Genomic DNA, 24,798 nt, shown 5'->3' on the forward strand with positions numbered 1-24,798 from the left:
CACTTTCAATAGATTTAGGCTCAGATCCATCGCTGTTTGTAGTCGGAGATCCCTGATCCAGCTTTTTCCCCACGATACCGTTCACCAATAGAATTGCATCGATTCAATAGGAGTATGTTGCACAAAGACCGTAATCACTTTTGGCCTTGTTGGGGCTTCATCGAGTTGACAGGCAACAAGATCAGCTTTTGGCAAGGTCGTGAACCATAAATCAGACAGTGACTTGTTCTTAATATAATTTCATGTATGTACAGAATGCTTTATTATTATGAAATTTTAACCCATGGCAGGCGATGTTAATGATGATACAAGGCGCTCTCGGTGTCCCATGCTTCAAAGAGATCCTCCCATTGATCTGCAGGCACCAAGGAGCCAAACAGCTGTGACATTTGGTCCCCCATCTACATGAAGGTTCAAAAAATTGAGCATCAGGCCATTTGTTAACGTACGAATAATGATTTTACCTTGTCCAGTTCACGGATAATATCCTCCATCATGGTCACATAGGCGTAGTAAACAATGTAGACGTTATCTTTTTCCAGTGATTGTTCTGATTGCAACGCCGGTAATTCGCGCATTCGCACCAAGAGGGATTGCCAGGCTTTACGAGCCGGAGGAAAGTAAGGGGGTAGGGGCGTCTTGAGTCGCAGCGCGGAAGCCAACAGGTAGAAATACAGCAACACGTTTCCTACCATTTCACGTCGTTGTTGATTCACAGGCATCACAAGATTGCCACGAATTTCCGTTGCCCAAATATCTTTTAGCACTGTGATACGCATCGACAGGAACTTGTCAATAATATTTTGACACGAATCCAACATTGCACGGTACGCGCCCACCGGAAACGGTCCTTTCAGCCGTGGTTCGTTGGGTGTCTGAGCCAACAAAGCTCGTAGTTCCGACAGAGAGCGTTGCAAACTCAACTCAAGATCCATAAAAGTTTCCGTGACAAGCTCGCGTTGACGGTCCAATGTCAAATGTTGCACTCGCGCATTGTCTTCAAAGAATTCGGTAAAAATCGTGTTTGGATTGGACCGACGGCCCAAATGGATGGAGACCAGTTTCTGATACAGCCACGCGAGCCGCAGCAAGAAATCTGACAGGCCTTTTCGCAACTCAACGCGTGCTTCATACGGCCAGACATAAGCAGTAGCTACCAGTCCAACAAAGACTCCCACCAGGATCGCCATACAACGTTGCCATGCCAAGAGCCATACGCTAATCGTGTTGATGTCGCGATCATTGTACTTGTTCAACATGACCAGATTGTACGCCAGCAGAGTGAATTGGCCGAATTTTCCGTGCTTATGGTTCAAAATCACCCAGAAATTTGGAATGGAGAATAGCCAAGTGAGCACCGGCAAGACAAATATGTTGGCAGGAAATAAAGCGTAGAATATGGCTGCCATGCAACAGCCCAAAATGGTGGAAAAAACACGATAAATAGCCACCACATTCGTTCCTCCCACCGTAGGCGTCATGACCACCATCAGCTGTTTTCAAATCTTGGTTAACCTTGACTTACTTAAAAAAGGACAGAGTTTGACTTACGGTAATAAGAGCCCATTCCATACGCCATTCGCGAAAGGCCGGACCCGTCGATTCCAAAAAGGCGGGCGTTGCGAGAATGATTGCCGCAATACATGCTTTGGTTGCATATCGTACCTTTTGGGTCTTGAAAAGGGAGAATGTTTTCCAAGCACGGATGAGGGCCGCCCGCAGTTTCGTTTTAGGCGTAGGGGTATGCAGTGTATCTGTTGCGTGGCGCTCGTTTGGTTTGAAATGATCAAAGGTCGTTTGCCTTTCGCGTCGCATATCTGTAACATTAAAAGAGTTCAGCCAAGAAAAAGGTTTCGTTACTAATGCACATGCTTACTCACCGGATAACTGATCCTTGGGCCCCTGCCAACAAAGCCAAGACAACCATGAGTGCTGGTTTTCAGCGGGGGCACACAACCGTTCCACAGCTTCCACCAAAGTGATGAGTTCCTTTGCAAACTCAATCACGTTGAAAATAAAGAAATAGACAAGAAAAATATCTTCGCCAAGGGTCAATTGTAGGTTATTGTCATCCCCCGTCTCTTGTCGTACTTGTCGTTTTCTCAGTTTGATCACGGCCGCCTTTTCGGCTTTCTCGAATAAGTCAATCGCTTTTTTTAAATTCGTTTTGGAAAGCTCGAAAGCGTCACTGCTCATACTCTCCGCGGAAGCAGTCGATGAAAAAATGGTTTGCATGCGGATGATGGTCTGTTTGCAAGTATAGGCTAGCGACTTTAGAGGTTTTCGAATTGTCGCGATAAAGGTTGGCAGCGAATCGTCATCCAGTGTTTGTTTGCGAGGCGATGGGGCAGTACTTGACAGGGCGTCTTCAGCAGTGACGGATCGGGGTATAACAGGACCGACTGCTGTTCTTTGTCGGCGAAGATTATCTTGGAGTTTTCTTCGACGGAATCCTGCTCTGACATTCCACGTGTCGGCACTTGTAAAGGATCGATTCAACTTTGGGCTGGTTTGTCCCTGTGTGTGGCGGCTCGTCATATGTTCAAACTGCAAACCACAGCTGCTTCGCAGACCACCAATATATTGAGCAAGCCGTTGCATACTTTCCACAATCCGATCATAGTCTTTGGCGTGATACCGTACACTCTCGTTCCAACTCTCCAGTTTCGCTTCTTGCAACGATTTCTGTAGAGCGGTAAAACTGGCTTGATGCGACTCGATCGCTGCTTGCAGTGTCTTGTTGGCTTGAAATTCTGGTAAATCATCGTCTAATATGAACGTCTTGACAAGTAGCTTGAGCAGAACTCTGTAAGACTGAAGCGAGGTTTCCAGATCTTTCCTATTTCCATCAAATCAATGTAAGAAGAAGCGTTCCTCATCTATGCGTGCGCGAGGCACAACAACGTTCACCCTTACCCGAGTTTTTTGCAGGCTGAGACTGGCCAAAATACGACGCAACAAGCAAGAGTGATAAGTGTTCCGGTGGCTACGGCAGAGGTAATCTGCTGGATACGCGTTGCATCGAAATCCCCGCGATTGGCCGAACCTTCACGTACAACAATAATAAAAATAATAATGAAGCACAGACTGGAGGCTAATGGCAAGAAAAAATTAAAATCATAGAGCATCAGGATGACAGATTCCAAGGTACCTGTAGCCACCGGAGGCTTGTTCCAATGTGCTTTGAGAAACGAGACAATGTAAGTGGCACCGGCTAACCAAAAGAAGAGCGAGATTACATGAGCCGTATTGTAATAGTCGCGATCGATAAAAAAGTCGGTGGTGATCATGGAGCCGAGACAAATGCAGACGGCAAACATGAGATAGCTTAGGCCATAGGTTGCCGCTTCAACCATGCCGCCTAGTGTTTTTGCAGGATTGAAAAACACCGTGGCTGTTGCGACGAGATGGCTGGATGTACGGTTATGACCGATCGACGCGTTGAGCCAAGGGATGAATGTAAACAATGATGCCAGAAAATAAGCAAAGCTGCATTTCAAAACCATACGCGATGCATAAGACAAATGAGTACGGCTGCGGATTTTGTTGCACAGACGATGCCATTGTTTTCGAAAAGTGGATCGAGACGGTTTTGGCAATTTGATCCGTGAATGGCGGCAATTTTCGTTGGTCGCGCAATCATCTGATCCTTCGGAAGCATTACTCGGTTCGGTAGAGGAATCACTTCGGGTGTCTATACTACCATAGGTGCCGTTGCTTGTATTTGAAAGGAGGCCAGTGGTTGCCGTACTAAGAAGCATCACCGTTATTATCCGCATAAACGTTTTCCGTTATCAATGCATAATACCTGTCATCCATATCTCTCAAGGTCGGTCTTTCGTTCTCTTCGGCGACGGGCGAGTCGGGTATAGTGGACAGCGAAACTGTCCGTTTCTGAACGCTACCATCGTCTAGAATGACTTCGATCTCACTGTAGGCGGAAGGCGACCGTGTCAGTTGATCGAGATCCGATTGGAATCGGAGCATACTGTTATCAAACGATTGCGGCGACGTGGAAAAGTGTGCACGGGTATTTTCACTGCTGTGGGAATATGTAGGCGTGGCATTCCGAGGAAATCGTTTACTTGGTGGTTGAATGTCCATGTAAAGGATTGGACGTCAAAAAAGCGTGAGGCAAAAAGCACGAAAGAGACAACAGTGACATCATTACCATTTCGGGAGGGTTCAATTTTCGCAGAAAAGGAAAAAAGCCCGCTCTTTTTTTTTTTTTTCCCTTTCCTCGAGTCGCGTTTACAACGTTCACTTAACACAATGGCAGAACATATGCAAGCTGTAAAGGTTACGCTCATTCTCTGTTCGTGCTTCTTTGCCTATGGAGTAAGTGTTACAGACTATGTCTCTCGGCTGTATTCAATTGATAGGATCTTACATGTTTGATGAACCCTTTTAGTCATACTGGTCAGACTGGGCTTTCGATTACTACTTGTTATGGGCGAACCCCGCAGAGCATCCCAATGCTGTCTCCAGAGCCACTGTAAGCTGAAAATATCAACAAGATTAAAGCGACGTTCTTCTAATCTCGAAGCGCAAATGTGATGTGCTTAGCTTTACTATGCGACTCAGTCGGAGGTGCCCAATATTTTAAAGTATATCCCGTTCGCCAACTTGATGATTGCAGCTATTGGTTTCTCGGCGGGTTTGGCTAATATGACCGATTCAAACATTCTCTTTGATGGAGCATCGCTGGGTAAAGTTATCAGAAATGCCTGTGAAAAAGGTGTCTAAAGGTAGCATATGCTGATGTTTCACTCGATATCATATTACAATTTTAGTTTTGATGCTCTTTGGCTTGTCCACCTATGCTACATCAGTGAAACCTGGTAGGCTTTTAATTACACTGTTTGACATTTTTGTGAAATTGAACTAATCGTACTATATGGAACAAGCTCTTGCCATTGTATCCTCTTCGACCGACGTAAAGGAAGTAACAAAGCAATTGAAAAATATCGCAGCTGCTCACTTTATCATTGTATTGGCGATCACCGGTAAGCTCATATTGATAGAGGGAGGGTAAACAATAAGGCAGCGCGCTGACCAGATCCATGATAGGTATTATTGGGTTGCAAGTGGCACATTACTTTGTTATGAAGAAATCTTCGAAAAACGAACGTGAGGCTTCGCCAGCTCCCACCTCCAAATCGAACAATAAGGCTGCCACCAACTCCAAAAAGTCGCAGTAAATCGCAGCAACAGGAAAAGCTTGTAGATGCAGCTTTCGATCAAAAACATACAGTTGTTTAATGGGCATTTTAATGATTATCGCAGGTGCGAATTTTATATGAATATTATTGCCATTTTCTCATCCAGTTCGTTTTTGTGCGGGGAAAAAATGTTTTGATATTTGTGTCCCATTTAATGTTCAATGCTCTTGCCCCAAAGAACGAGAATCACATGGTGAGAAAAAGGAAGTTGCCATTTTCGGAACTTGTCTTACCTGTAGAATTGGGCCAAAGATGAAGATGTTGGATCACCTTGGCGCTTGAGACACGTGCTGGTTGCCTTCTGTATTAGACAGATTCACCAGCTGAAGGGTGAATACGCGGGAGATGGATTTGCATTGTGTGATGGTTGGGATCAGGTTGCAAGCTTACTAAAGCTGAAAATAAGATCGCCAGACTTGGGTATATCGAGCTGAAATGATACAGAGCAATTGAAGCGATAAACCGCGAATAGTTTAATTTGATTGTCAAGAAGAACTGGGCACCTCTCACAATGCTGTTTTGTGGAGCAGGTTCCTTGATGATATATTACTTTGATTGACCGTTAGCAAGTTGCATTATTTTGCTTATCTACAATTCAGAGGACCGATTCAGTAGTGTATTTGAGTCTTCTATTCAAACTACTGATTAAATGGTCGATCTCATATGTAAGGCGTTTTGACAAAACTGGTGAAAATGACAATCGGTATAATGAAACTTGATCGAGGTGGGCATGAAATGCATGTTCAAGGCCCGCCGTGTGGAATGAATTTTTTGCTTGAGATATCCCTTCGTCGGTGAACACGCCGAGGACTTTTCACTATCATGACAGAATCATCGCCTGCAGCATGCCGTGAACTTTTGCAAGAAAATTTAACAAGCATCAAAAAACGACTGGACGAGCTTAGCTTGCAGTATCTAACTGCTATGGAGGAATACAGCCAACAGTGGGAGCTGTGTAATACGGATTTGCAACAGGTATATCTGTCATTCATAGCGCATGCGTATTCCTTGCTGTGATAATGACACATCGTAGGGATTTATAGATTTAGCTCACGCGAAATACACAATGGGGGCGGACAAAATCTCGCGCTTTTCATACGACAAGCGTATGAAGGCACAAGTACAGGTGTGCGTATCTCGGAAAGCGCCAATTATTGAAACCATTTTCTCTAATATGGCAGCGAAATTGAATAGAGCGATTGAATCAGAGCAGGAACATCCATTTCCTGTATTGACCCTCAAAGAAAGTTGCTTATGCGAGAATGATGAATCTGAAGTGACTGCCGATGGTGAACAAGCCAACGATCAGTCATCAGAAAAGCCTTCTGGTGCTCGTCGGAGGAGAAAGTTGCAGGAAGAGACACCAGAGAACGAATCAGAACACACAGATGTACAAGAAAAAGAAGCTGCCGCCGTGGCCAAGGAAAACCGAAAGAAGCGATCTCGGGATCCGTTAAATTGGTTCGGATTTCTAGTCTCTCCATCTTTACGAACGTCTCAGAAGCATTTCAAGACAGGTACAGTTTCATTAGTACGTTTCAAAATGGAAACTAACTCGTAGATTTTTGCCAGTGATTGATCAATTAGTACATCAAGTGAATCGAATTCATGAATTAGACCAACTGGAGAAACAATATTCTCTTTTGAAACGGGAAAAGGAGAAGCTTTTAGAACAAGCATAAGCGACACGTTCGGCAACCATCGGTGATGGGATCCTGGAATGGCATATAAAACGCAAGCTAATTGTAGGACAGATCGTTTTAATTTCGAGAATGATCTATGAATTTTTCATATAAACGTTTAGACATAAGCAGAACTAAGGCATGGCTGAATTTAACAAAGAGTATAATTTTCCACTTCCAGTGACTGTATTAGTACTCTTTTCGATCCCACTAACAACACGTTGATGTGGGGTGATGGCAGCATAGAGAACGGGACAAGGTCATCTTACATTGCCAAGCTTCAAATGAACAAGTCGTTGTATTTTATTATTGAGATACATCACAAGAAGTTTTGTGGTGCTAGCTAACTTAACATGGTGGGAAATGCTTTCAGTCAGGTTTTTTTTTGGTCCTAGTTTTCGCGTTTTGTGAGGGAAAAGGAATGGGTGAGTCATCTTTTACCGTTTATTGGGACTGACTTCTTCTCGTGTCGAAAGTTTGTTGATCGACAAGCTGTTGTAAACAAACGCGGTGAGCGAGAAACATATTTTTTCTAACTTGTCGCAAGGAAAATTGTCATTTTGTGTTTCGGCTCACCTGCAACTTGGCTTCCGGAGGTTTTACGGTGTCAACATTATTATTTTGGAGAACAGCTCTGTGGTTAGATAGTATCAGTAAGCTGATAATGATACCATTTGCATCGATTGAATATGGATAGTTGGGGATGCCTACTCTTGGATATCGATGAGTTCATCGCCAACAGCACCCCAATTAGCGAATCCAGCGCCTGCTTTTTTAGCTGGGCATCTCAAATCCGATAAGCCGTTGCTGAAAAAACGCGAGGTTAGGATTTCATACAAAAGTAGACGTATGGGAATTTATCAGTACCGGGACAGGCGTCGTTCGCGGTTCACATAAGCATTGGTCGCACTGCGTGTCATTTTAGTCTTGAGAATCGAAAAAAGATAAAGGGAAAAGAAACAGTAAAAAACAAGAATTGATATGCGTTCAAAGTTTTTCTGTGGGAAAAAATAATAAGAAAAAAGTGGAGCTTTTTTAAACTCTCCTATCATGCGATTTTTTCCATTTGTGGCGACACCCACGTCCGGTATCGGTGTCAACAGTTGACGCTGAACAACGTCCAATTTTATGAAAATCTTCGTTCCTTCTAAACTAACATGCATATAATGAGCTTTAAACAGCACAATACGGAGATACAGGGACGTTATTGGTTAATGGATGAACAAATGAGTCAATGGTAATATATAAGGTATACAACATGATGATGGTGCCCAGAATGACCAAAAATATATCGAAGCACTTGGATGGAATATTCTTTGCAATTTTGAAGTGAAATAGCCCTATTTTAGGAAATGGTATCAAGTCAGTAATGATCTTCTTGCCCAGAATACCCATTGTCAATGTCATACCTGGAAAGATATAGCACAACGGTACGCAAGCCATGGATCCAACTGCAGTCAGTGCGTCAAAAAAGCATGTTAGCTGCCGCAGTTCGAATAACGTAACTTGTGTTTATGCTTCTTTTACCTAGTGCCACGAATTTGTCTAGATTGTCTCCACCAATTGCAAAAGCGACTACTGCACAAAAAATCGCCAAACAGATGCGAAAGAGATTTTTGAGCCATTTGGTTCGCAGATCTTTATGGCCGGACACGCAATCTTTGAAAATGCCATTCTCCAATATCTTTAGAGCCGGAAACAACATCAGCGGAGCCCTGTTTCAATACATCGTCAACCCTTTTCTCTTTTGGATGCACCCTGAATCGACTTACGTTAGAATAATAGCAATGGAATAGAGCAATTGTGCAGCGATGGTGAGACCGTGAGATGGTGGAAAGTTGTATACAACTGCGGCTTGAATACGATCGCCATAGGCTAAATAGGAGACACTGCCGATCAGGATATATATTGCGCAAACGATGATGGTGCCTGTGATCACCACCAATGGGAATCTTTCAGGATTTTTCATAGATTCCACTATGGGTATCACTGCGATATATAAGATGTTGCGCCAGTTAGTATCTTAAGCACATGCATCGGTTTTTCATGTCAATGAATAATTACCCAAGCCGATGCCTTCAAATGAAAATGTCGCTGTCCCGATCATTAGAGCAAAATTGGACGGATTGACGGCTACGATATTTGGTCCCACACCGTGATCATGCAATTCTTGAGCCGTAAAATACAACACCGATATAAGACCAAAAAGGATAAAGATGTCGGCGAGAATGGCCGCAAATGATAATCGTGCAATATGCCGAACGAGTGTTAATGGTATAACAGCCACCAGGGGGAACCAAATATACGTCTGCTGCTGAAGACGCGCGCGGCAGCTCGATAAAACATCCGCAAGATTCAATAGATTACCCGAAATAAAAACAAAATAGGAGCAGACGAAGCCGATTTGCGATATCACGATGAAGAAAAGCACGATCAAACGTACTGTTTTTCCGAACAAGACACCGCCCATATCACCATAGGAGCCTCCCACTTGGAGCTGTGTTTTGACCAGCCGTAGAAAGGCGAATAAGCAAACGGTGGCAATGAGGATCATCAGAAATATCGAAAGAGCGAGACCGCCATTGTGAAAACTACGTTCAATACATCATTACAGCGATCAGCGACCGACCCTCTGTAGAGCATGGGAGGGAAATAACACGCTTACGCCTTTGGTAGAAAAAGAACGCCGGATCCAATAAATGCCTTGAGAAACATAAACATCGCCTTGCCCACGGATGCTGTCGGTTGATGGTCATCTGATAGGTCCTCTTTTGACTCTTCCATATCGCCCAAGGAGAATTTGGATTTGGATGACAAGGCGGATTCTTTACGTTTTTCATTATCAGAAGCCTCGTTTGACCGTGAGGCAACGTGATGATGAATATCAAAGCGTTCACCGGCAAAGTTGCTGTATAAAGAAAACGAAGAGACAGAACGAGCGATGGATCGACGGGTAGCGGCTGATGGTTTACTAAAGGAATATCCACGCAACGACAATGCAGGACGTGGTGGAACAGGGGCATCAAATTCTAATCGCCGCGCTCGCGGCATCGAATCTTCCAAAAAATGAGCTCGATAGGTTTGACGCTCCTCATGGCTACTGTTGGGACCGTTGGATGGCAACTCGAATGAACGGCTGCGTAACTGTTGCAATGGTAAATCGGGTGACGATTTAGCAAAAGACATTAAACTGATAATCCAATGGTGTAAGAGATAAAAGAACTTGATTGCGCGTTTCTGATTTATAGATGATAGGAGATTACAAAATCGTTATAAACAAAATGATGAAAAAAAATCGCCGCGAATACGGAGGCCGTTTTACTTGGGTGGCTAAAGTGGAGAAAAAAGTAGCGTGTCAATGATTTTAATGGACGTAAATAAAAAGTAATTGGATACGGATGGGCTGCTAAATACCATTATATGATCATATGAAAAACTAAGTAATGAATGCGAGATTGGATCATCAATTTATATCGTTATTCGAATTGCAGCTTAGCAAGTTATGCTACAAATACTGTGAATTGGGGGAGAACGACGGCCATGAATTAAAAGTAAAAATACTTCTCCATCACTGGAAAAAAAGTAACATGTTGGATAGACAGCGTACAGACTATGACAATGCACAACGACTTGATGTTCGTCCAAACACAAATAGCAAGATGTTCATCATCCAAAAGCCAAGAAAAATTCCCATTTCAGGAAAGAGCCTGGATGCAGGTAGTTTTCCGACTTATGCATTGTCATGCATTACATTGTGCTAAAGGAGTACATTTCTTTTCTAAAGACATTGGGATCCGATAGCCGTCTTTGCAACAATGGCCGCTGACAGTACCAGCGACTTTGTTGGGAGTTGGACGACCGTACATGGAACCATGTCAACATTGATTCACAGCAACATGACATCAACGCCCGCGTTAGGAAATTTTTATGCATGTCATTGCCGACCTACCCGTTGCAAGCTTTTTTTAACAGACTTTCTCGTGGACCATACTGCCCTGTTATCTCATTAGATCAAGTCATTTAATATGATAGATGCAAATCCGATATAGATTGATCTCCCGTTCCGAAAACACTTTTCGTATCATTCATTTCCCGTTGATAGCATGTGCTGACCATCACTTATACAGAAAAATGAAACGAAAAATGGTACCTGTTTAAGCTACAAAAAGTGGCAGAAAAATACAGCCATAGAATGCGCGGTATGCTATGTCACTTTCCTGCTAAATACATCGGTTTGATCATGGAAAGGTTTAAGCTTTCGCAGCGACGCCGCTCAGCATAGTGTCACTAGAAAAAAATCCACCGCGATGGAATTTAATATGAGTACGTGTGCGCCAGAAGGAAGAACAAAAAGGACTTGGTTTTTTTTTTGTTCAATCAAATTGACTCATGTCTCGCTTAGACTACGTAAACTGTTTCAACTGAACAGATATTACATGCGAATGAGACAGGACGATCTGTGAAAAAAACTGATGATGTATGAGAAAAGCGATGTATTAGGTGATTTTGAAGAGCTTTGGATGATACGTTTTACAAAAAAAAGAACCCATGCAATACCATTTATATTGAAACAGTGAACGGTGCAAAAGAAAGATTTATAAAGGCGAGATGATAACAATGGAATGTGCTAAGCTTTTTCATTGTTTTTGACGCTTATTGTATTCAATGAAGTCTGTTACTTTCTTTGGTGCGCTTTTCAGTCTCGTCAGTGGAAGCGTTGGGTTACTTAGTGGCCGTCAGGGAAACGGTACGACAGCATTAGATGTTCGTTCAATCATCGGAACGTGTACGTATGATCGTAGAACATGATGTGGGTGAATTGATATTCTCAACCGTTCTGACTTTTGCGTTGCATAGGGTATATGGTCGGATTGGACCGAGAAATATTTCAAAGTGCCTACAAGGCTTCGCAGATGTACAATTACACTTGCGGATGCCCTACAATGGTGATAAGCCAGATCAGAAACACAGACTTTACGTTCAAGACAACATGTGCTATGCGTTGGACTCAGTATCCCCAGTTCCAATCGGTCAACATGACCAGTGTCGCTGTTCTGCAACCTCTTTCCAAGAACGTTTCTAATGATTCACCCGTGTTCTCGTTCGATATGGTAGTTTCACCGCCGATGCTTGAAGTCGCATCCAACGTCCTCGATGCAGTCCAGGCAGTTCCCAACCCGTTCCGCGATTGGCTGAAGGCTAGCAATACAAATCGCAGCTGGATCATTCTTCCTAATATGTACCCTACTCATGGAAAGATGGATATGACACTTTTCTCATCGGCCAATAATACCAGATATGATTTATTGTATATGGATGCCAGCAACTACTCCCTCTACTATAATAACACGAACAACGAAGTAAACAGTATGGATATGCGAGCTTTGCTTTCCAAGACGGTTAATGTGAGCGACTCGGCCTTCAACACTACAACAGCCAAGCTTCGCAAGCAAACACCTCCTCGCGACATCATCAAAGTCAGCACTTCCTGTACTCCAGTTTGAATATTTTTAGTAATGAAAGCATGCATAAGAGTCAAAAGAAAAAAAAAAAAGAAATAGCTGCTAGTTTATCTTTTGCTGTATAATGATCCAAAAATTGCATAAAATTCGCTTATACATTGTCATGTGTCTATTAGTGTAAAAGTCAATTGGATGAAAAGAGAAAAAATTACGAATGGAAACAAGCCCAGGCAACGTTAAAAAAGGGTGAATGACAATTGGAAAAGATGCTTCGAAATTCGGTTGGTTGGAATTTTTGCTCCTGCCAACCATATGTAACGGAGCAGTCACAGATCAAGCACAAATTTCTTTTTTTTTTTTTCATTTTCCAAAGCAGCCACAGGTTCAGCAACACAAGAAGTATCGTCTCGATCGGTATTATGCCCAAGCTAACAGCCAAACAAACAAAGAAAGACAGTGGTGCCGAAGCACGAGCTTTCGGTCCTTTATTCAACAAAGATCTCGGTCAGCATATTTTGAAAAACCCTTTGGTAGCTCAGGGTATCGTTGACAAGGTGAGCATGCCAACATTGAGATCGATGCTCACTAAATTAGTAACTGATCATAATATTCGATGTTTCGTAGGCCAATGTCGTGAGCTCGGATACTGTTCTTGAAGTGGGTCCCGGTACGGGTAATTTGACTGTGAAGATCCTTGCACAGGCCAAAAAAGTCGTTGCTGTTGAAATGGATCCCAGACTGGCTGCCGAATTACAGAAACGTGTGCATGGAACGTAAGGAATTCTTTATCTAGTAGAGCCTGACTATTGGGTATTAACATTATGTGGCTAGTCCTGAACAACGTAAATTGCATATTATGCTTGGCGATTTCATGAAGACCGAACTTCCGTACTTTGACGTTTGTATCAGTAATACCCCCTATCAAATTTCATCACCCTTGGTGTTCAAGTTGCTCGAACATCGTCCTCTGTTTCGGTAAGTCGATCCTGTTACACATTGTAAACGTTATCCTGCGGCTGACAATAGGTGGTATTTTTCTTTAGATGTGCTATTCTCATGTTTCAGCGTGAATTTGCGTTACGTCTCGTGGCGAAGCCTGGTGATGAACTCTACTGCCGTTTGTCTGTGAATGTGCAACTCTATGCCAAAGTTGATCACGTCATGAAGGTGGGAAAGAATAACTTTCGACCTCCTCCACAGGTGGAGTCGTCCGTTGTCCGTCTTGAACCCAAGAATCCACCGCCACCCGTCGATGCAAAAGAGTTTGATGGTCTTTTGCGTATTTTGTTTACGAGAAAACACAAGGTAATAGGAGCAGCTTCACAAGTCTGCATGGCAGGTCTTACTGACTCGTTACGCTCTTGTCTGTAGACTATTGCAGCAAATTTCAAGCAAACAACAGTGATGAACATGCTGGAACAGAACTACAAGACGTATTGCTCTGCCCATGAAATGGTACGTTTTAAGAAAAAGTCAGGACAAAGAAGTCTTGGTAATGGACACTGACATTGGGTTTCCAATTTTGTAGATGGTGGAACCTGATTTCGATATCAAAACCAAAGTGTTGGGAATTTTGGATTCGGTGAGCATGGCAGACAAGCGTGCAGCAAAATGTGATTTGGACGATTTCTTAAAGTAAGCATCCTGAAATTCATGCATCATCTGTAATACGATCTACTCACCTTTTGGCTTAGGATGCTGCTGGCGTTCAATCATGCTAATATTCATTTTTCATAACGATTTTTCTCTTGTCATCCATCTCATTCTTTCCGCATCATAATTACTCATGTTATTCTATGTATCCAAATGCAATACAATTATCTGATCCTTTCAAACAACATATCTTGCTGACCTGAATCCAAAAGCACCGCCACATTGTACGGACAAAAAGTGGGACCCAACAATACACTATATCATAGTTGACATGGTGCACAAACAGTGCGTAATGGAGGTTTATAATTTCTTCGTGAGAGGTCTCATATTCTATAAGAGTGTCAAAGAATAAGGGAGCGGAAATGGGAAAGCATGGTTTAAACAATGGTCAAGACTTCTTGTAATCTGGCAAGAAGCGTGGCGTTTTCCTCTGGTGTGCCGACGGTGATTCTCAGACAACCTGTGCAACCGGGTTCCTTGCCACGGAAACGAACCACAACGTCTTTGCTTTCGGCCAACAGCTTGTAAACTTTTTCGGATCTCTCATTGCAGGGCTGGTTTTCGGCGTTGAGGATTTGTACAAGCACAAAGTTGGCATCGTTGCCTCCCAAAATACGACCGATACCAGGTACGGGGAAAGAAGCGAGACTATCAATCAACTTGTTTCGTTGATCAATCAAAGCTGATCGATATTCGTACATCTTCTGAAGACCAGCTTCGGATAACGCCTCTTGGGCAATCTGAGCGCTGGGAGTACCGATGTTATAGGGCGCTTTTGTGTTGTTCAAAATCTGGATGAGATCCGGCTGACCAATAGCAATGCCTAATCTATGGAATGACTAAGTACACGCCAACGACAAAGTACGTAGGTGCAAAATAACAAATGTTTACTCACCGAATACCGGCCAATCCGAAACTCTTACTCAATGTTTGCATGACAAGCAAGTTGGGATACTTTTCGACCCAGCTGGCTACCGAACCTTCAGCGTGATCAACGAAATCGACATAGGCTTCATCGACGACAACCAATCCTTCAAAGCCAGACTCTAATACGGCACGGATACTGTCGTGTGTTAAGCATGTACCGGTGGGATTACCAGGAGAGCAAAGGAAGACCACTTTCACGTCGGGATTCGCCTTGAGCGATGCCAATACCTACACAGAGATCTCTCCAAGTCAGTGATTCCAAGAACTTTGTACAGTCCTTTTGTTGTTACACTTAGTTACCTCGTCTACTTTAAGTTGGAATCGTCCTTCTTCAACATCGAGGTTGCATTTGACTACGCCGGCATCGTTGATCTGAGCGCACACCGAGTACATGCCGTAGGTGGGTGGAGTGATGAGGATCTTGTCCTTTCCGGGAACGCAGCTAACACGAATGACCAGATCGATGACCTCGTCGGAACCGACACCCAAGAAAAAGTTGGCTACGGAAGGAACTTTACGCAATTGAAGCAAACGTTCCTTGACTTTGACGTGGTAAGGGTCAGGGTATCGGTTCAGGCTGCCTTCCTGCTCGACAGGCAAAGACGGTCCATAAGCGTTCTCGTTGGCATCTAAAAGAATACCGCTGCTGTAATCATCGCGAGCGCAGCGATAAGGAGCCAATGCGAGAATATTGGGGCGGATAACTTTGGTCAAATCGAAAGGCATAGTAGTGGCAAATTAAAAAGAAAGATTAAAAGCAAGGGAGAAGATCTTCAAAAAAAAAATGTTTTAGCTTGAGGGCGGCTTTATTTTATGGCGATTTTTTGAGATAGTGTGACTCAGAGTCGCTCAATGGCGGTATCAATGGCTGGGATCAATTCCTTTAATTTTTTCCATTGTGCCATCGGCAGACATATACCTGAGAAGAAAAACGTATTACGATATCATCAAATTTCAATAAGCCTCTCTCCATCATCCTCCTCTCTTTCGATCCTTGAGATAAATGATGAATTGCTCTTACCTTTGCCTGGACGCAGTTCTCCTGTGTTTTTATCTCTGTAGACTTCTCTGATATCAACGGATGGCTCGCCAGAGCTGAACGCACGAATGGTAACTCTTCGCTTAGCAGATAACTACAACCCAAAAAGTTCTAAAGTAAGGATCGCAAACATGGCACATTCGTTTCACCCCGACAGTTACTTCTAAATATTGATTTCCTTGGGTGTCGCGCGGTGTTTCTGACGATGTGCTACCAGTGCTAGCAGTGGTTGTGTTAGGTTCTTCTCTCTTACGCTTCTGACGTTTGGCCTCTGGCTTCTGAAAATACGAAGAAAAAAAGATCGCCAATCAATATATCGCGTAAGCACAGCGCACGTTGTATGGGTCGAACTATTACCGTTTCTTCTTCAAACTCTTCTTCCTCTTCTTTTACGTCTTTGCCAGGCTACAAGCAAAACCATAAGACGTCCGATAGAAATAAAACAAGTGTAAGGGCGCTGCAATATATACTTTATAGTCTTCTTCGTCGCTGTTGTCGTCAATATATTTGCTTGTTTTTGGAGCCATCGGTGGTTTTGCAGGAAAGATGGAGAACAGTTGAAAATTTTCTGTTCCCTTTTTTTTTCGCAGTGATGTCGGAAGTCGAAATAGTTCCAATGAACCCAACACCCGCGAAACCGCAAGATTAGTCTTGTTTTGAAACACCGTCCCCTTGAAAAACGCCAATGACTGCTGATGCAGGACTCACTGTTCAGCGAAGCTATCATGAAATGGTGAACGACTTTCCCTTTAGACTGACTAGCGTCTCAATAATGCTAAACAAAGTAAGCAGAAATAAAAATTTGAATTGCACTAACGACTCATTTTTAGCGCATTTACCCATTTTCTGATAAGAACCAAAGCACTTTTTTCATTATCCAGTGAGATTAAGCGGACACCACCGGTTTAAGTTGACAGGTTCATCTTTCACTTCTAGATGTCCTATCTCCTTCATATGGAACCAAGGTAGCCGATTAAAAGCAGCAGAAAAATGGTCCACAATGGTTCCTTCTTATTTTAGAGCGATTATTATGCAGCTTTCCTGATATACGGACTGAAAAGTACGCATTGCTGCACAGGCATTCGATAGTGGCTGGTCTGACGCTCAAATCACCCCCTGTGTGCAGGATCTGTAGCAATGTAACAACTGTCATGATACGTCAATGCAAGTTTTGTGGCGCAAAATCCCAATATATAATACGCTCTCACCATTGAAATTGCGTTCGAACGACTCTGTGATCGTATCGATCGATCTTTGGCCATGACGCCAACAGTTACGCCATGGAAGCTTTGTCATGAGACGTTTTTTGATTTCCCGACAGAACCATCGTTGCGGAGAGTCAAACGAAATGAAGCAAAAGAACAAAAAATTCTGCAAACGACCCCTCCAGAGTTTTCTGCCCCCACATGACCGACGCACCTCAACCACAAGCAACCCCATCGACAACATCCGTCATCAACGATACAATGCCTTCAGTAACTTCAGGCTTGTTAAGGTCACGGAACACCACGATTCCAGGCCTTAATCCAGATGAAGCAGCCAAAATGCTCAATGAAGAATATATCACACGTTTATCAGAAGAAGCTTTTCGTAAACTAGCAGAGTATACACGTGCAGAGCTTCTATGTGAGAAAATCCTTGACATTGACAAAGGCTATAGAATTATATGAAACTAATGCACAGTTTATAGTGACAATGGAGGATTGCCAATTACTCGAAACAATGAACACAAGCACAAGAGAAAAATACAGTCAAATGTCCCAAATGAGTCAACGCCTCATGAAAGAAATGTCCAAACTTCAAAATACATGTAAGTGTACTGTTGTACTTTGCCTCACAGAGGATAATATGAGTCGGCTGACCCCTGGAATAGATGCGGATTTTGCAACATTTATGCGTCAAGTCGATGATATCAATCAACAAACCATCGATATGGAAACAACTGCAAAAGCACTCAATGCGTACTCACAACAATTAGGTAAGCTCACAGACCCATTTCAGGCTCAAAAGATACGTAAGCTCAACATGAACAACCACAGAGATCAAACTTAATCAGTCACACCATACTTAATAAGTTTATACTTTACGTTTACATACTTCTGATCACCCACCCTAATTTTGATTCCATCACATTGCTACTTTCTACATTTTCCTGAATAAAACAAACCTAGATACTTGCTATCACCTGTATCTCAATGTATTACATATCAATATTTCACATTATGTCGCTGTGGTGGTCCACCATGATATGTTAGACACAAAAATGGAGTGGTAATATTATAAAGACAAAAACAGCCGAGCCTTATGTTGAAGCTATTCTCTCTGATAGCTGACAGAAGAATGACGAATCCGGCCTGAGCATTGTAATCCCAATAGTGACCGCTTCATAATAGAAAAATGATCAAAACGATTTCGCTCATCGCATGTTGGGCTATCAAATATACAGTAACCTTGTCTGTGTAAAATAACACGCCTCTCAGATGAAAAATAAAACAGGTTATTTCAATGCATCCAAGTATATGACTATCCATTTGGATGTCATTTTCTAAGAAATCGTGTCGATTAAAAGAGCCTTCCCTTTGATTTAGATGGTGTCGTAGAAAGGGGGAAAAAAAAGGCGAGAAATTTTTTTTTTCGACTGGATCTTTTTTTTTTTCCCCAGCTTTGACTCAACTCGCATCATCTATTTTTCATATCCCGAAACTGCAGTTAAAAATACTCGATCATCGAACTCGGAAGCGTGCACCTTTATACTACTTTCTCGGCATGCAATTCCTCGGTCGTACTACATCTAAGCTTGGTCAGCGAGCGTCGTCCTATTCAGTTTCGAAACTCGTGCCGCTTGCGGTATGTGTTATATCGCATAAACATTGTGGTTGACAGCAAGCAAACCGAGCCACTAACAAACGAACGGTTTCCCCGGTTATTGTAGGCTCGTCCATTCAGCACTCTTCCTCGAGCTGTCACTGAAGTAAATAGGCGTTCCATTTTTATGTTGACCATGATTGGAGCAGACAAAGCATGATGCCTAAGATTGTTAAACGTAGATCACTCATCCCGACGATGATGTCCCACAAAAAACTCTCGACGCTGTTAACCGATACAATCAGCATACCATCACAACTTACGGTCGTCCTAACATTGTCATTAGCAAGGGCAAAGGCAGTAGCTTGTACGATACCAACGGACGTGAATACATCGATTTTACGGCCGGTATTGCCGTAGTAGCGTTGGGTCACGCTGATCCTGGCGTCACCAAGGTGTTGACAGAACAAGCCAGCAAATTAGTCCACATCAGTAACCTATATCACAACGAAAATGCCGGTGAATTGGCAGACAAACTGATCAACAAAACCCATGACCACGGAGGTGCGTGGGCCAACAAGGTGTTCTTGGCAAACTCAGGTACCGAGGCCAATGAAGCTGCTCTCAAATTTGCTCGTAAATGGGGCAAGCACGTTGCTGGCGATGATAAATATGAAATTGTTTGCTTTACCAACGCATTCCACGGTCGTTCCATGGGAGCCTTGTCAGCCACTTACAATCCAAAGTACCAGAAACCATTTGCACCGTTGCTTCCCGGATTTGTTACAGTACCTTTCAATGACGTCGAGAAGGCGGTGGCTGCCATCACCGATAAGACGTGCGGTGTCATTGTTGAACCGATCCAAGGTGAAGGCGGTGTTCATGATGCATCTCAAGAGTTCTTGGAGGCGTTGCGCAAACGTTGTGACGAAACCAATGCTGTATTGATTTTCGATGAAATTCAGGTACAGTATCTTTGTGCACTATTTTTTTGGTGATATTTGATAACTAAATATGGATGGCTGTAGTGTGGTTTGGGACGTACGGGCAAATTATGGGGTCATCAACACTTTAACTGCCAGCCCGATATCTTGACATTGGCCAAGCCTTTGGCTAACGGTGTTCCTATTGGCGCTGCGCTGACTAACGAGAAGGTTGGAGATATGATCAAATTGGGTAAGCATCATTTGAAAATACACGTATTGAAAGAGAAGGGAAAAATTTAAAAAGATATCTTAATCTGTAGGTGATCACGGAACCACTTTTGGCGGTAACCCTCTTGCCACGGCTGTGGCCTGTCACGTATTTGACCGTATCAGTGATGATGCATTTTTGAAAATGGTCCGAGAAAAGGGCGACGCGTTAAAGTCCGGTCTCAAAGCAATTCAGGCCAAACATCCCGATCTGATCAAAGAGATTCGTGGCAAAGGTTTATTGCTCGGCATGGAGTTCACTCAAGATCCTGCCCCACTTGTGAAGATGGCTCGCGAACGTGGCTTGCTCGTGGTGACTGCCAGCTGCAACACTTTGCGTGTCATTCCTCCTCTGGTTCTCACCGAAGAAGAAGCTGAAAAGGGGTTGGCTCGTTTGGCCGGCGCCGTAGAACAATTTGCTCAAACTGTATCATCTGCCTAGAAAATCATCAAGTTGAAGATCATGCCTAAACATATACAACCTTTACAACCATTGCTTGATGCATATGTGCGATATTTATTTCTATAGAATACTTGGATGACAGCATACAACTTACTAGAAACATAAAGACGCGTTTCATGTGGTAGGGGGACCCGTAAAAAATCGCTGATGTAGACGAGCTCAAGGAGGATGCAAACCATCATTTATATACAAAACTAAGAGACATTACTGTATGCAGAAAAGTCTAGTTTTGGCATCTAATTTCTCTTGCGATTAAAGGATTATTCGGAAATGGGTGTATCATAAATATTGTCCGTCTGATAAAGATCTCCAAGGATAGCTTCATCGTGAGCATACAAGTGATGAATTTTTCAATCTCCTCCTCGCTGAAAATGATTGGTTGGTTGTGGGTGGATCATTTCTGGATGCCGCATGCCTACGGTTTTTTTTTTTTTTACTACATCAAGCAAAATGGCCTATACCACAGACGAGATTAACCTGCAACGATTACTGTTTAGCTGCGAAGAAAAGCTAAAAAATGAAAAACTGGAAACATGGACTGGTTCGGAAAAACAAAAATTTGCCACAGTAAGCATTCAATTCCCCGGCCCCCGATTCTGGCAAGCTGCTAACTTGACGCCTTTTAGTATGTTCACTATTTACGAATACTTCAAGAAAGAACTCGTGATCGATCCAAGTACGAATTCAATGCTAACCATGGAGATTACATACTTATTATTGCTGCTATAATTTTTTCTGTAGGATCAACTACGATGAGCGCATCGCAGCACTGACGCGGTCCACGGCGCCTTACACTATGGTATAGTCGAGCCCACGAGTGGCGCTAAACGTTTTGAAAAAAGCTTAAAAAATAACCATTTGATTATAATAGAACTTAGATGTCGCTAAAGGAATTCCTGAAGCTCAGCTGACAAAGGCAAGGCATATGGACTGGTTGAAGCAGCAACACAAACCCGAACCCGACTGGGTGCAAAGTAGCCAAGATCAAGGTCAACCTACTTCTACCCAAGCAGACGAAGAAGAAAGTGAAGCAGAGGAGAAGGCTCTCGAGGAAAAAGCATTGAATGAAGCTAAAAAGGAGAATACGAAAATGGATAATGAAGAGGAAGCACAACGATTACGGCGAAGGTTTCAAACACGAGATAGACAACCATCAGGAACGGCTGACACCGAGGAAGGTGATCGCGAAGAAACAGCGAATATTGAACACGTGTTACAACATCATCGGCAGATGCACGACGAGTTAACTACTGAACTGACTACCATGGCTAAACAGCTGAAATTCAATACCCAATCATTTGGTGATATTTTAGCTAAAGATGATCGAGTACTACGCGACGCGCAAGATGCAGTGGAAACCAATTTGGAGCGAATGCGTAAAGAACGCCAACGGTTGGATGAACATTACTCGAAATCCTGGGGAACAAGTTTCATGACGTTTGGGGTTGTATTATTTGTATGTGTGATGTTCTTCCTGGTGTTTTTCACCATCAAATTTCTACCCAAAGCAAGCTGAAGAACAAAAAAGAATAAGATTTTCTGTCTTTTTGGTGCATACGAGAAGGGAAAAGAAGAATGGTAATTATCCTTATTTGGATTAGTGTATTTTTATCAATGATGTCATGTCACACAAAGCAATCCAAATGGATTTTGGGTTGGGAACCTGTTGTTGGAGATTTTATGGGTGATTTGAACGAAAAAAAAAAAAAAAAGAAAAAAAAAAGAACACAAAATGGAAGACTTTCTTATTTGTAAAAGCAAATCAGGCTCTTATCATGCAGAATAACGGATAAAAAGGGGAGAAAAATAAACTAAGCGCATAGAATGAGCCGTTGTCGAGTTCCTAGGGATGATCTTTCATGTTTTGCTGTTATCCACCCACATCTGTTAGTTCGAAGCGAAGACGATGATTGTATTTTTTGAACCTTTTTTTTCAGTTGGGTTGTGTGTATATATGTAATGTTTTCTTTCTTTCTTTCTTTGTTTCTGTATCGTCACTACATTATCGGGCTTCCTGGACGTCATAGAAGTTCTCCAAATATTCCTTCGCCTCAGCATATTCTTCCTTTACTTGGGGAAGCAAAGGCGTGATCTTCTCCAAAGCATCCTCTTTGTCCAACTGACCGTTGCCTGTGTCATCTTGACAATTGCCGATGTTCTGAATCTTTTCACAGGTCGCCTTGACCTTTTTCAAACCGATGGCCGCAGAACTTCCCTTGAGAAAATGCCCCAGTCGAGAAAGTTCAGGAAGATCTTTCTTCTCTCTAAGAGACGAAAAAAAAAAAAGATGTGGTTAATAATCATTAAAGATCTGTTCTGTTCTTTTCCTTTTTCTTCCACCCATGACCCTTATTCTTTTCTATTTTGCAGCTCCTATGCACTCCCTTTCTTTTTCCACAATCGGAGGTTCCTCTCTTGAGTTCTCGGTGTAAAAAGGCGCCACGCTAAGGGAATACTTACAGTGCGGAATCCATATCGTCAAATGTTGCCTCGGCTTGTTCAAAGTAATTCACGACAATGCTGTATGAAAATTCGTGATCGTCCTCGTCATCCATGTCCAAAAGCTGATCAAATGTATGCACGTCGATGAGATCATCAGGATTCACCACCTTCGATTCCGCATTCTCTTTTTCTGCAGGCTTCGTCGGCTTATTATCCTAAATAGCGTGGGAGCAGAGGGAAAAAGAAAAAAAGAAGCAGTAAAACGCTAAGACAATAACTCTACAGTATATGTGTTTTCTGAGAAATATACTCCTACCTTTTCCTGCTCAGGCTTGGGGTCGACAGGCGTCTCTTTTGTAGACATGGTGTACACGAAGAAGACCAAAAAAAGGAAAAATAAAGAGACGAAAGAAAAAAAAAGAAACCGAGTTTCCTACAGCTGAGAAACCAACGACAGCCGGTGATTATGAACGACGTCACAGACGAAAAAATCGTACTGAGGATTCAACCTCAGAATTTTCCATTTTGGCACCCCTCATCTCACCACTGGATTCATCTCGTTTCTTTGCTTTATTGCAAGCTTGCATAGTTGTCAAAGCAATTCTATTAGGTTTTGTATGTTTACTATTGTTACCCATTTCTTTTTCAGTTACGCTAGATTGAAGAAAAAAAGATTTCCATAATGTTAATAGAATGGCACAGGTCTTCGTTTTGGAAATCTTTTGTATACGGACTTCATCCCGCTCTCTTTAAATTTTCTGTTTTCAATTTGAGTGTGAGGCATTAGTTTCTGAACTCAAAATCTTCTCATATGGCTGCTAAATACCTAAAGGATCGCTCTAATGGTAGCTTATTTTTCAGTTTCGGGATAGTAATTGTTGTTGCCATAGACCCAAACTTATTGTGGGAAAAATTCACAGCAGTAAACATGCTGATTTTTTTAAGATCATGAAACGTTTATTTTCTCAAAGGAAGAATTCGATATGGCTGCAATGCTACAGTTCTTTATTTCACTATTTCAGCCATGGTACAATTGATAGCTACAAATTTTTCATATTTTTATTACAGATCTTTTTATCATGTGTCAAGGCTACTGCGAGGCCTTTTCATATTTTGCTTCAGGAACGGACAAAGGGTAACATGATGCTTTTTGCTCCCGGTTCCACCATCGTCATCTGAGTGTTATTCTACAATAAATTCATATACCAATTTTTTAGGCGGCTAGCCTAATTTGCTTTTTTCCGATTTCATATGTTGGGATTTAAGCGCCTAAACCAAGGTTCTTGCTTCGGACAATGGCTTCCACAGGCGCGGTAATGCCGGTATTGGTCGTTCCCAGGGTATCTCCTTCTCGCCATCTAAAGATATTCAGGAACACATTCAGTACGTTCGTACGTTGGCCATATTTTGAAATGTATTTACTTACCCCATAGCTGATAGCATACGATGGCCCAAATTAGTTTGTCCAATAGGTAGAGCATCGGAGCCTACGATGGTTCCAGGGACGGGTTTCGATTCTGGATGGGTCATGATAGAGCCGGATTCTTGAGCGTATTGCCATTTTCGTACACGGGGTTTACGTGCGGGCTTGACGCGCTTCTTTGTAACGCTCGACTTGGTTAGATTCAATGCCAAAGTGGCGGCGGTGATGCGTACAAATTTCATTCTATATATTCAAATGCTAAAGTTCGTCAATCGATCTTTGTTTCAGCAAACAAACCATAAACTCACCCTTTGGCTCCATCTTGCAAAAGCAATTTATACTTTTTGATAAACTTCCTTGCGATCTCCATGTGCTTCTTGGGCATTTCGGGAAGTAGCAGGCTAAATAAAAAAAATAAAAAAAAGCCAGTAAATCTCGGAACACGCGGCAAAGGTTTCACTGCAAACAAACCGTGTAGTGATGCCTT

General features: G+C 42.6%; 14 protein-coding genes across 14 annotated transcripts; 7 read left to right on the plus strand and 7 right to left on the minus strand.

The window, feature by feature from the left end:
• Positions 1-109: 109 nt before the first annotated feature.
• Positions 110-4,231, minus strand: BYT42DRAFT_587110 (Fusaric acid resistance protein-like-domain-containing protein). The gene is made up of 7 exons (XM_051570139.1): positions 3,809-4,231; positions 3,152-3,750; positions 2,917-3,094; positions 1,881-2,839; positions 1,552-1,817; positions 314-1,493; positions 110-245 (listed from the first exon to the last, which is right to left on the minus strand). The coding sequence occupies exons 1-6, from the start codon at positions 4,102-4,104 to the stop codon at positions 441-443; spliced, it is 3,351 nt and encodes a 1,116-aa protein (XP_051419201.1). The 5' UTR covers positions 4,105-4,231; the 3' UTR covers positions 110-245; positions 314-440.
• BYT42DRAFT_587119 (ER membrane protein SH3) lies at positions 4,199-5,411 on the plus strand. Its single transcript, XM_051570140.1, has 6 exons — positions 4,199-4,338; positions 4,412-4,495; positions 4,567-4,708; positions 4,794-4,841; positions 4,908-5,006; positions 5,071-5,411. The coding sequence occupies exons 1-6, from the start codon at positions 4,273-4,275 to the stop codon at positions 5,199-5,201; spliced, it is 570 nt and encodes a 189-aa protein (XP_051419202.1). The 5' UTR covers positions 4,199-4,272; the 3' UTR covers positions 5,202-5,411.
• A 442-nt stretch (positions 5,412-5,853) lies between these two features.
• Positions 5,854-7,200, plus strand: BYT42DRAFT_587121 (uncharacterized protein). The gene is made up of 4 exons (XM_051570141.1): positions 5,854-6,197; positions 6,256-6,350; positions 6,417-6,739; positions 6,795-7,200. The coding sequence occupies exons 1-4, from the start codon at positions 6,045-6,047 to the stop codon at positions 6,902-6,904; spliced, it is 681 nt and encodes a 226-aa protein (XP_051419203.1). The 5' UTR covers positions 5,854-6,044; the 3' UTR covers positions 6,905-7,200.
• BYT42DRAFT_587123 (uncharacterized protein) lies at positions 7,178-7,890 on the minus strand. The gene is made up of 4 exons (XM_051570142.1): positions 7,772-7,890; positions 7,616-7,711; positions 7,481-7,538; positions 7,178-7,396 (listed from the first exon to the last, which is right to left on the minus strand). The coding sequence occupies exons 1-4, from the start codon at positions 7,822-7,824 to the stop codon at positions 7,349-7,351; spliced, it is 255 nt and encodes an 84-aa protein (XP_051419204.1). The 5' UTR covers positions 7,825-7,890; the 3' UTR covers positions 7,178-7,348.
• Positions 7,891-8,369: 479 nt separating this feature from the next.
• BYT42DRAFT_539943 (transmembrane amino acid transporter protein-domain-containing protein) lies at positions 8,370-10,090 on the minus strand (the record flags this gene model as incomplete). Its single annotated transcript, XM_051565533.1, has 4 exons — positions 8,370-8,619; positions 8,677-8,893; positions 8,969-9,495; positions 9,570-10,090. 4 exons carry the CDS (start codon positions 10,088-10,090, stop codon positions 8,370-8,372), a joined length of 1,515 nt encoding a protein of 504 aa, XP_051419205.1.
• A 1,479-nt stretch (positions 10,091-11,569) lies between these two features.
• On the plus strand, positions 11,570-12,408 carry BYT42DRAFT_549693 (uncharacterized protein; the record flags this gene model as incomplete). Its single annotated transcript, XM_051566087.1, has 2 exons — positions 11,570-11,690; positions 11,762-12,408. The coding sequence occupies 2 exons, from the start codon at positions 11,570-11,572 to the stop codon at positions 12,406-12,408; spliced, it is 768 nt and encodes a 255-aa protein (XP_051419206.1).
• Positions 12,409-12,748: 340 nt separating this feature from the next.
• On the plus strand, positions 12,749-14,212 carry BYT42DRAFT_587126 (dimethyladenosine transferase). The gene is made up of 7 exons (XM_051570143.1): positions 12,749-12,920; positions 12,991-13,139; positions 13,198-13,341; positions 13,410-13,671; positions 13,738-13,821; positions 13,895-14,001; positions 14,061-14,212. Exons 1-7 carry the CDS (start codon positions 12,786-12,788, stop codon positions 14,101-14,103), a joined length of 924 nt encoding a protein of 307 aa, XP_051419207.1. The 5' UTR covers positions 12,749-12,785; the 3' UTR covers positions 14,104-14,212.
• Positions 14,213-14,216: 4 nt separating this feature from the next.
• Positions 14,217-15,715, minus strand: BYT42DRAFT_587129 (histidinol-phosphate aminotransferase). The gene is made up of 3 exons (XM_051570144.1): positions 15,247-15,715; positions 14,915-15,174; positions 14,217-14,847 (listed from the first exon to the last, which is right to left on the minus strand). The coding sequence occupies exons 1-3, from the start codon at positions 15,670-15,672 to the stop codon at positions 14,397-14,399; spliced, it is 1,137 nt and encodes a 378-aa protein (XP_051419208.1). The 5' UTR covers positions 15,673-15,715; the 3' UTR covers positions 14,217-14,396.
• Positions 15,716-16,533, minus strand: BYT42DRAFT_587131 (uncharacterized protein). Its single transcript, XM_051570145.1, has 5 exons — positions 16,456-16,533; positions 16,343-16,390; positions 16,147-16,263; positions 15,968-16,079; positions 15,716-15,865 (listed from the first exon to the last, which is right to left on the minus strand). Exons 1-5 carry the CDS (start codon positions 16,510-16,512, stop codon positions 15,786-15,788), a joined length of 414 nt encoding a protein of 137 aa, XP_051419209.1. The 5' UTR covers positions 16,513-16,533; the 3' UTR covers positions 15,716-15,785.
• A 745-nt stretch (positions 16,534-17,278) lies between these two features.
• On the plus strand, positions 17,279-18,174 carry BYT42DRAFT_587133 (biogenesis of lysosome-related organelles complex-1 subunit 2-domain-containing protein). Its single transcript, XM_051570146.1, has 4 exons — positions 17,279-17,611; positions 17,676-17,795; positions 17,859-17,963; positions 18,025-18,174. The coding sequence occupies exons 1-4, from the start codon at positions 17,392-17,394 to the stop codon at positions 18,054-18,056; spliced, it is 477 nt and encodes a 158-aa protein (XP_051419210.1). The 5' UTR covers positions 17,279-17,391; the 3' UTR covers positions 18,057-18,174.
• Positions 18,175-18,653: 479 nt separating this feature from the next.
• On the plus strand, positions 18,654-20,865 carry BYT42DRAFT_587138 (pyridoxal phosphate-dependent transferase). Its single transcript, XM_051570147.1, has 5 exons — positions 18,654-18,832; positions 18,918-18,956; positions 19,033-19,755; positions 19,819-19,966; positions 20,037-20,865. The coding sequence occupies exons 1-5, from the start codon at positions 18,752-18,754 to the stop codon at positions 20,423-20,425; spliced, it is 1,380 nt and encodes a 459-aa protein (XP_051419211.1). The 5' UTR covers positions 18,654-18,751; the 3' UTR covers positions 20,426-20,865.
• On the plus strand, positions 20,866-22,037 carry BYT42DRAFT_587140 (vesicle transport protein). Its single transcript, XM_051570148.1, has 4 exons — positions 20,866-21,013; positions 21,073-21,122; positions 21,188-21,245; positions 21,318-22,037. The coding sequence occupies exons 1-4, from the start codon at positions 20,897-20,899 to the stop codon at positions 21,960-21,962; spliced, it is 870 nt and encodes a 289-aa protein (XP_051419212.1). The 5' UTR covers positions 20,866-20,896; the 3' UTR covers positions 21,963-22,037.
• A 115-nt stretch (positions 22,038-22,152) lies between these two features.
• On the minus strand, positions 22,153-23,336 carry BYT42DRAFT_587145 (signal transduction histidine kinase). The gene is made up of 3 exons (XM_051570149.1): positions 23,205-23,336; positions 22,907-23,103; positions 22,153-22,710 (listed from the first exon to the last, which is right to left on the minus strand). The coding sequence occupies exons 1-3, from the start codon at positions 23,250-23,252 to the stop codon at positions 22,449-22,451; spliced, it is 507 nt and encodes a 168-aa protein (XP_051419213.1). The 5' UTR covers positions 23,253-23,336; the 3' UTR covers positions 22,153-22,448.
• A 772-nt stretch (positions 23,337-24,108) lies between these two features.
• BYT42DRAFT_135691 (uncharacterized protein) lies at positions 24,109-24,747 on the minus strand. Its single transcript, XM_051562219.1, has 2 exons — positions 24,315-24,747; positions 24,109-24,246 (listed from the first exon to the last, which is right to left on the minus strand). Exons 1-2 carry the CDS (start codon positions 24,551-24,553, stop codon positions 24,150-24,152), a joined length of 336 nt encoding a protein of 111 aa, XP_051419214.1. The 5' UTR covers positions 24,554-24,747; the 3' UTR covers positions 24,109-24,149.
• Between the last annotated feature and the right edge of the window lie 51 nt (positions 24,748-24,798).

Source organism: Radiomyces spectabilis (assembly GCF_025331425.1).
Source record: "Radiomyces spectabilis strain NRRL 2753 chromosome Unknown BYT42scaffold_15, whole genome shotgun sequence".
NCBI classification, from domain to species: Eukaryota; Fungi; Mucoromycota; class Mucoromycetes; order Mucorales; family Radiomycetaceae; genus Radiomyces; species Radiomyces spectabilis.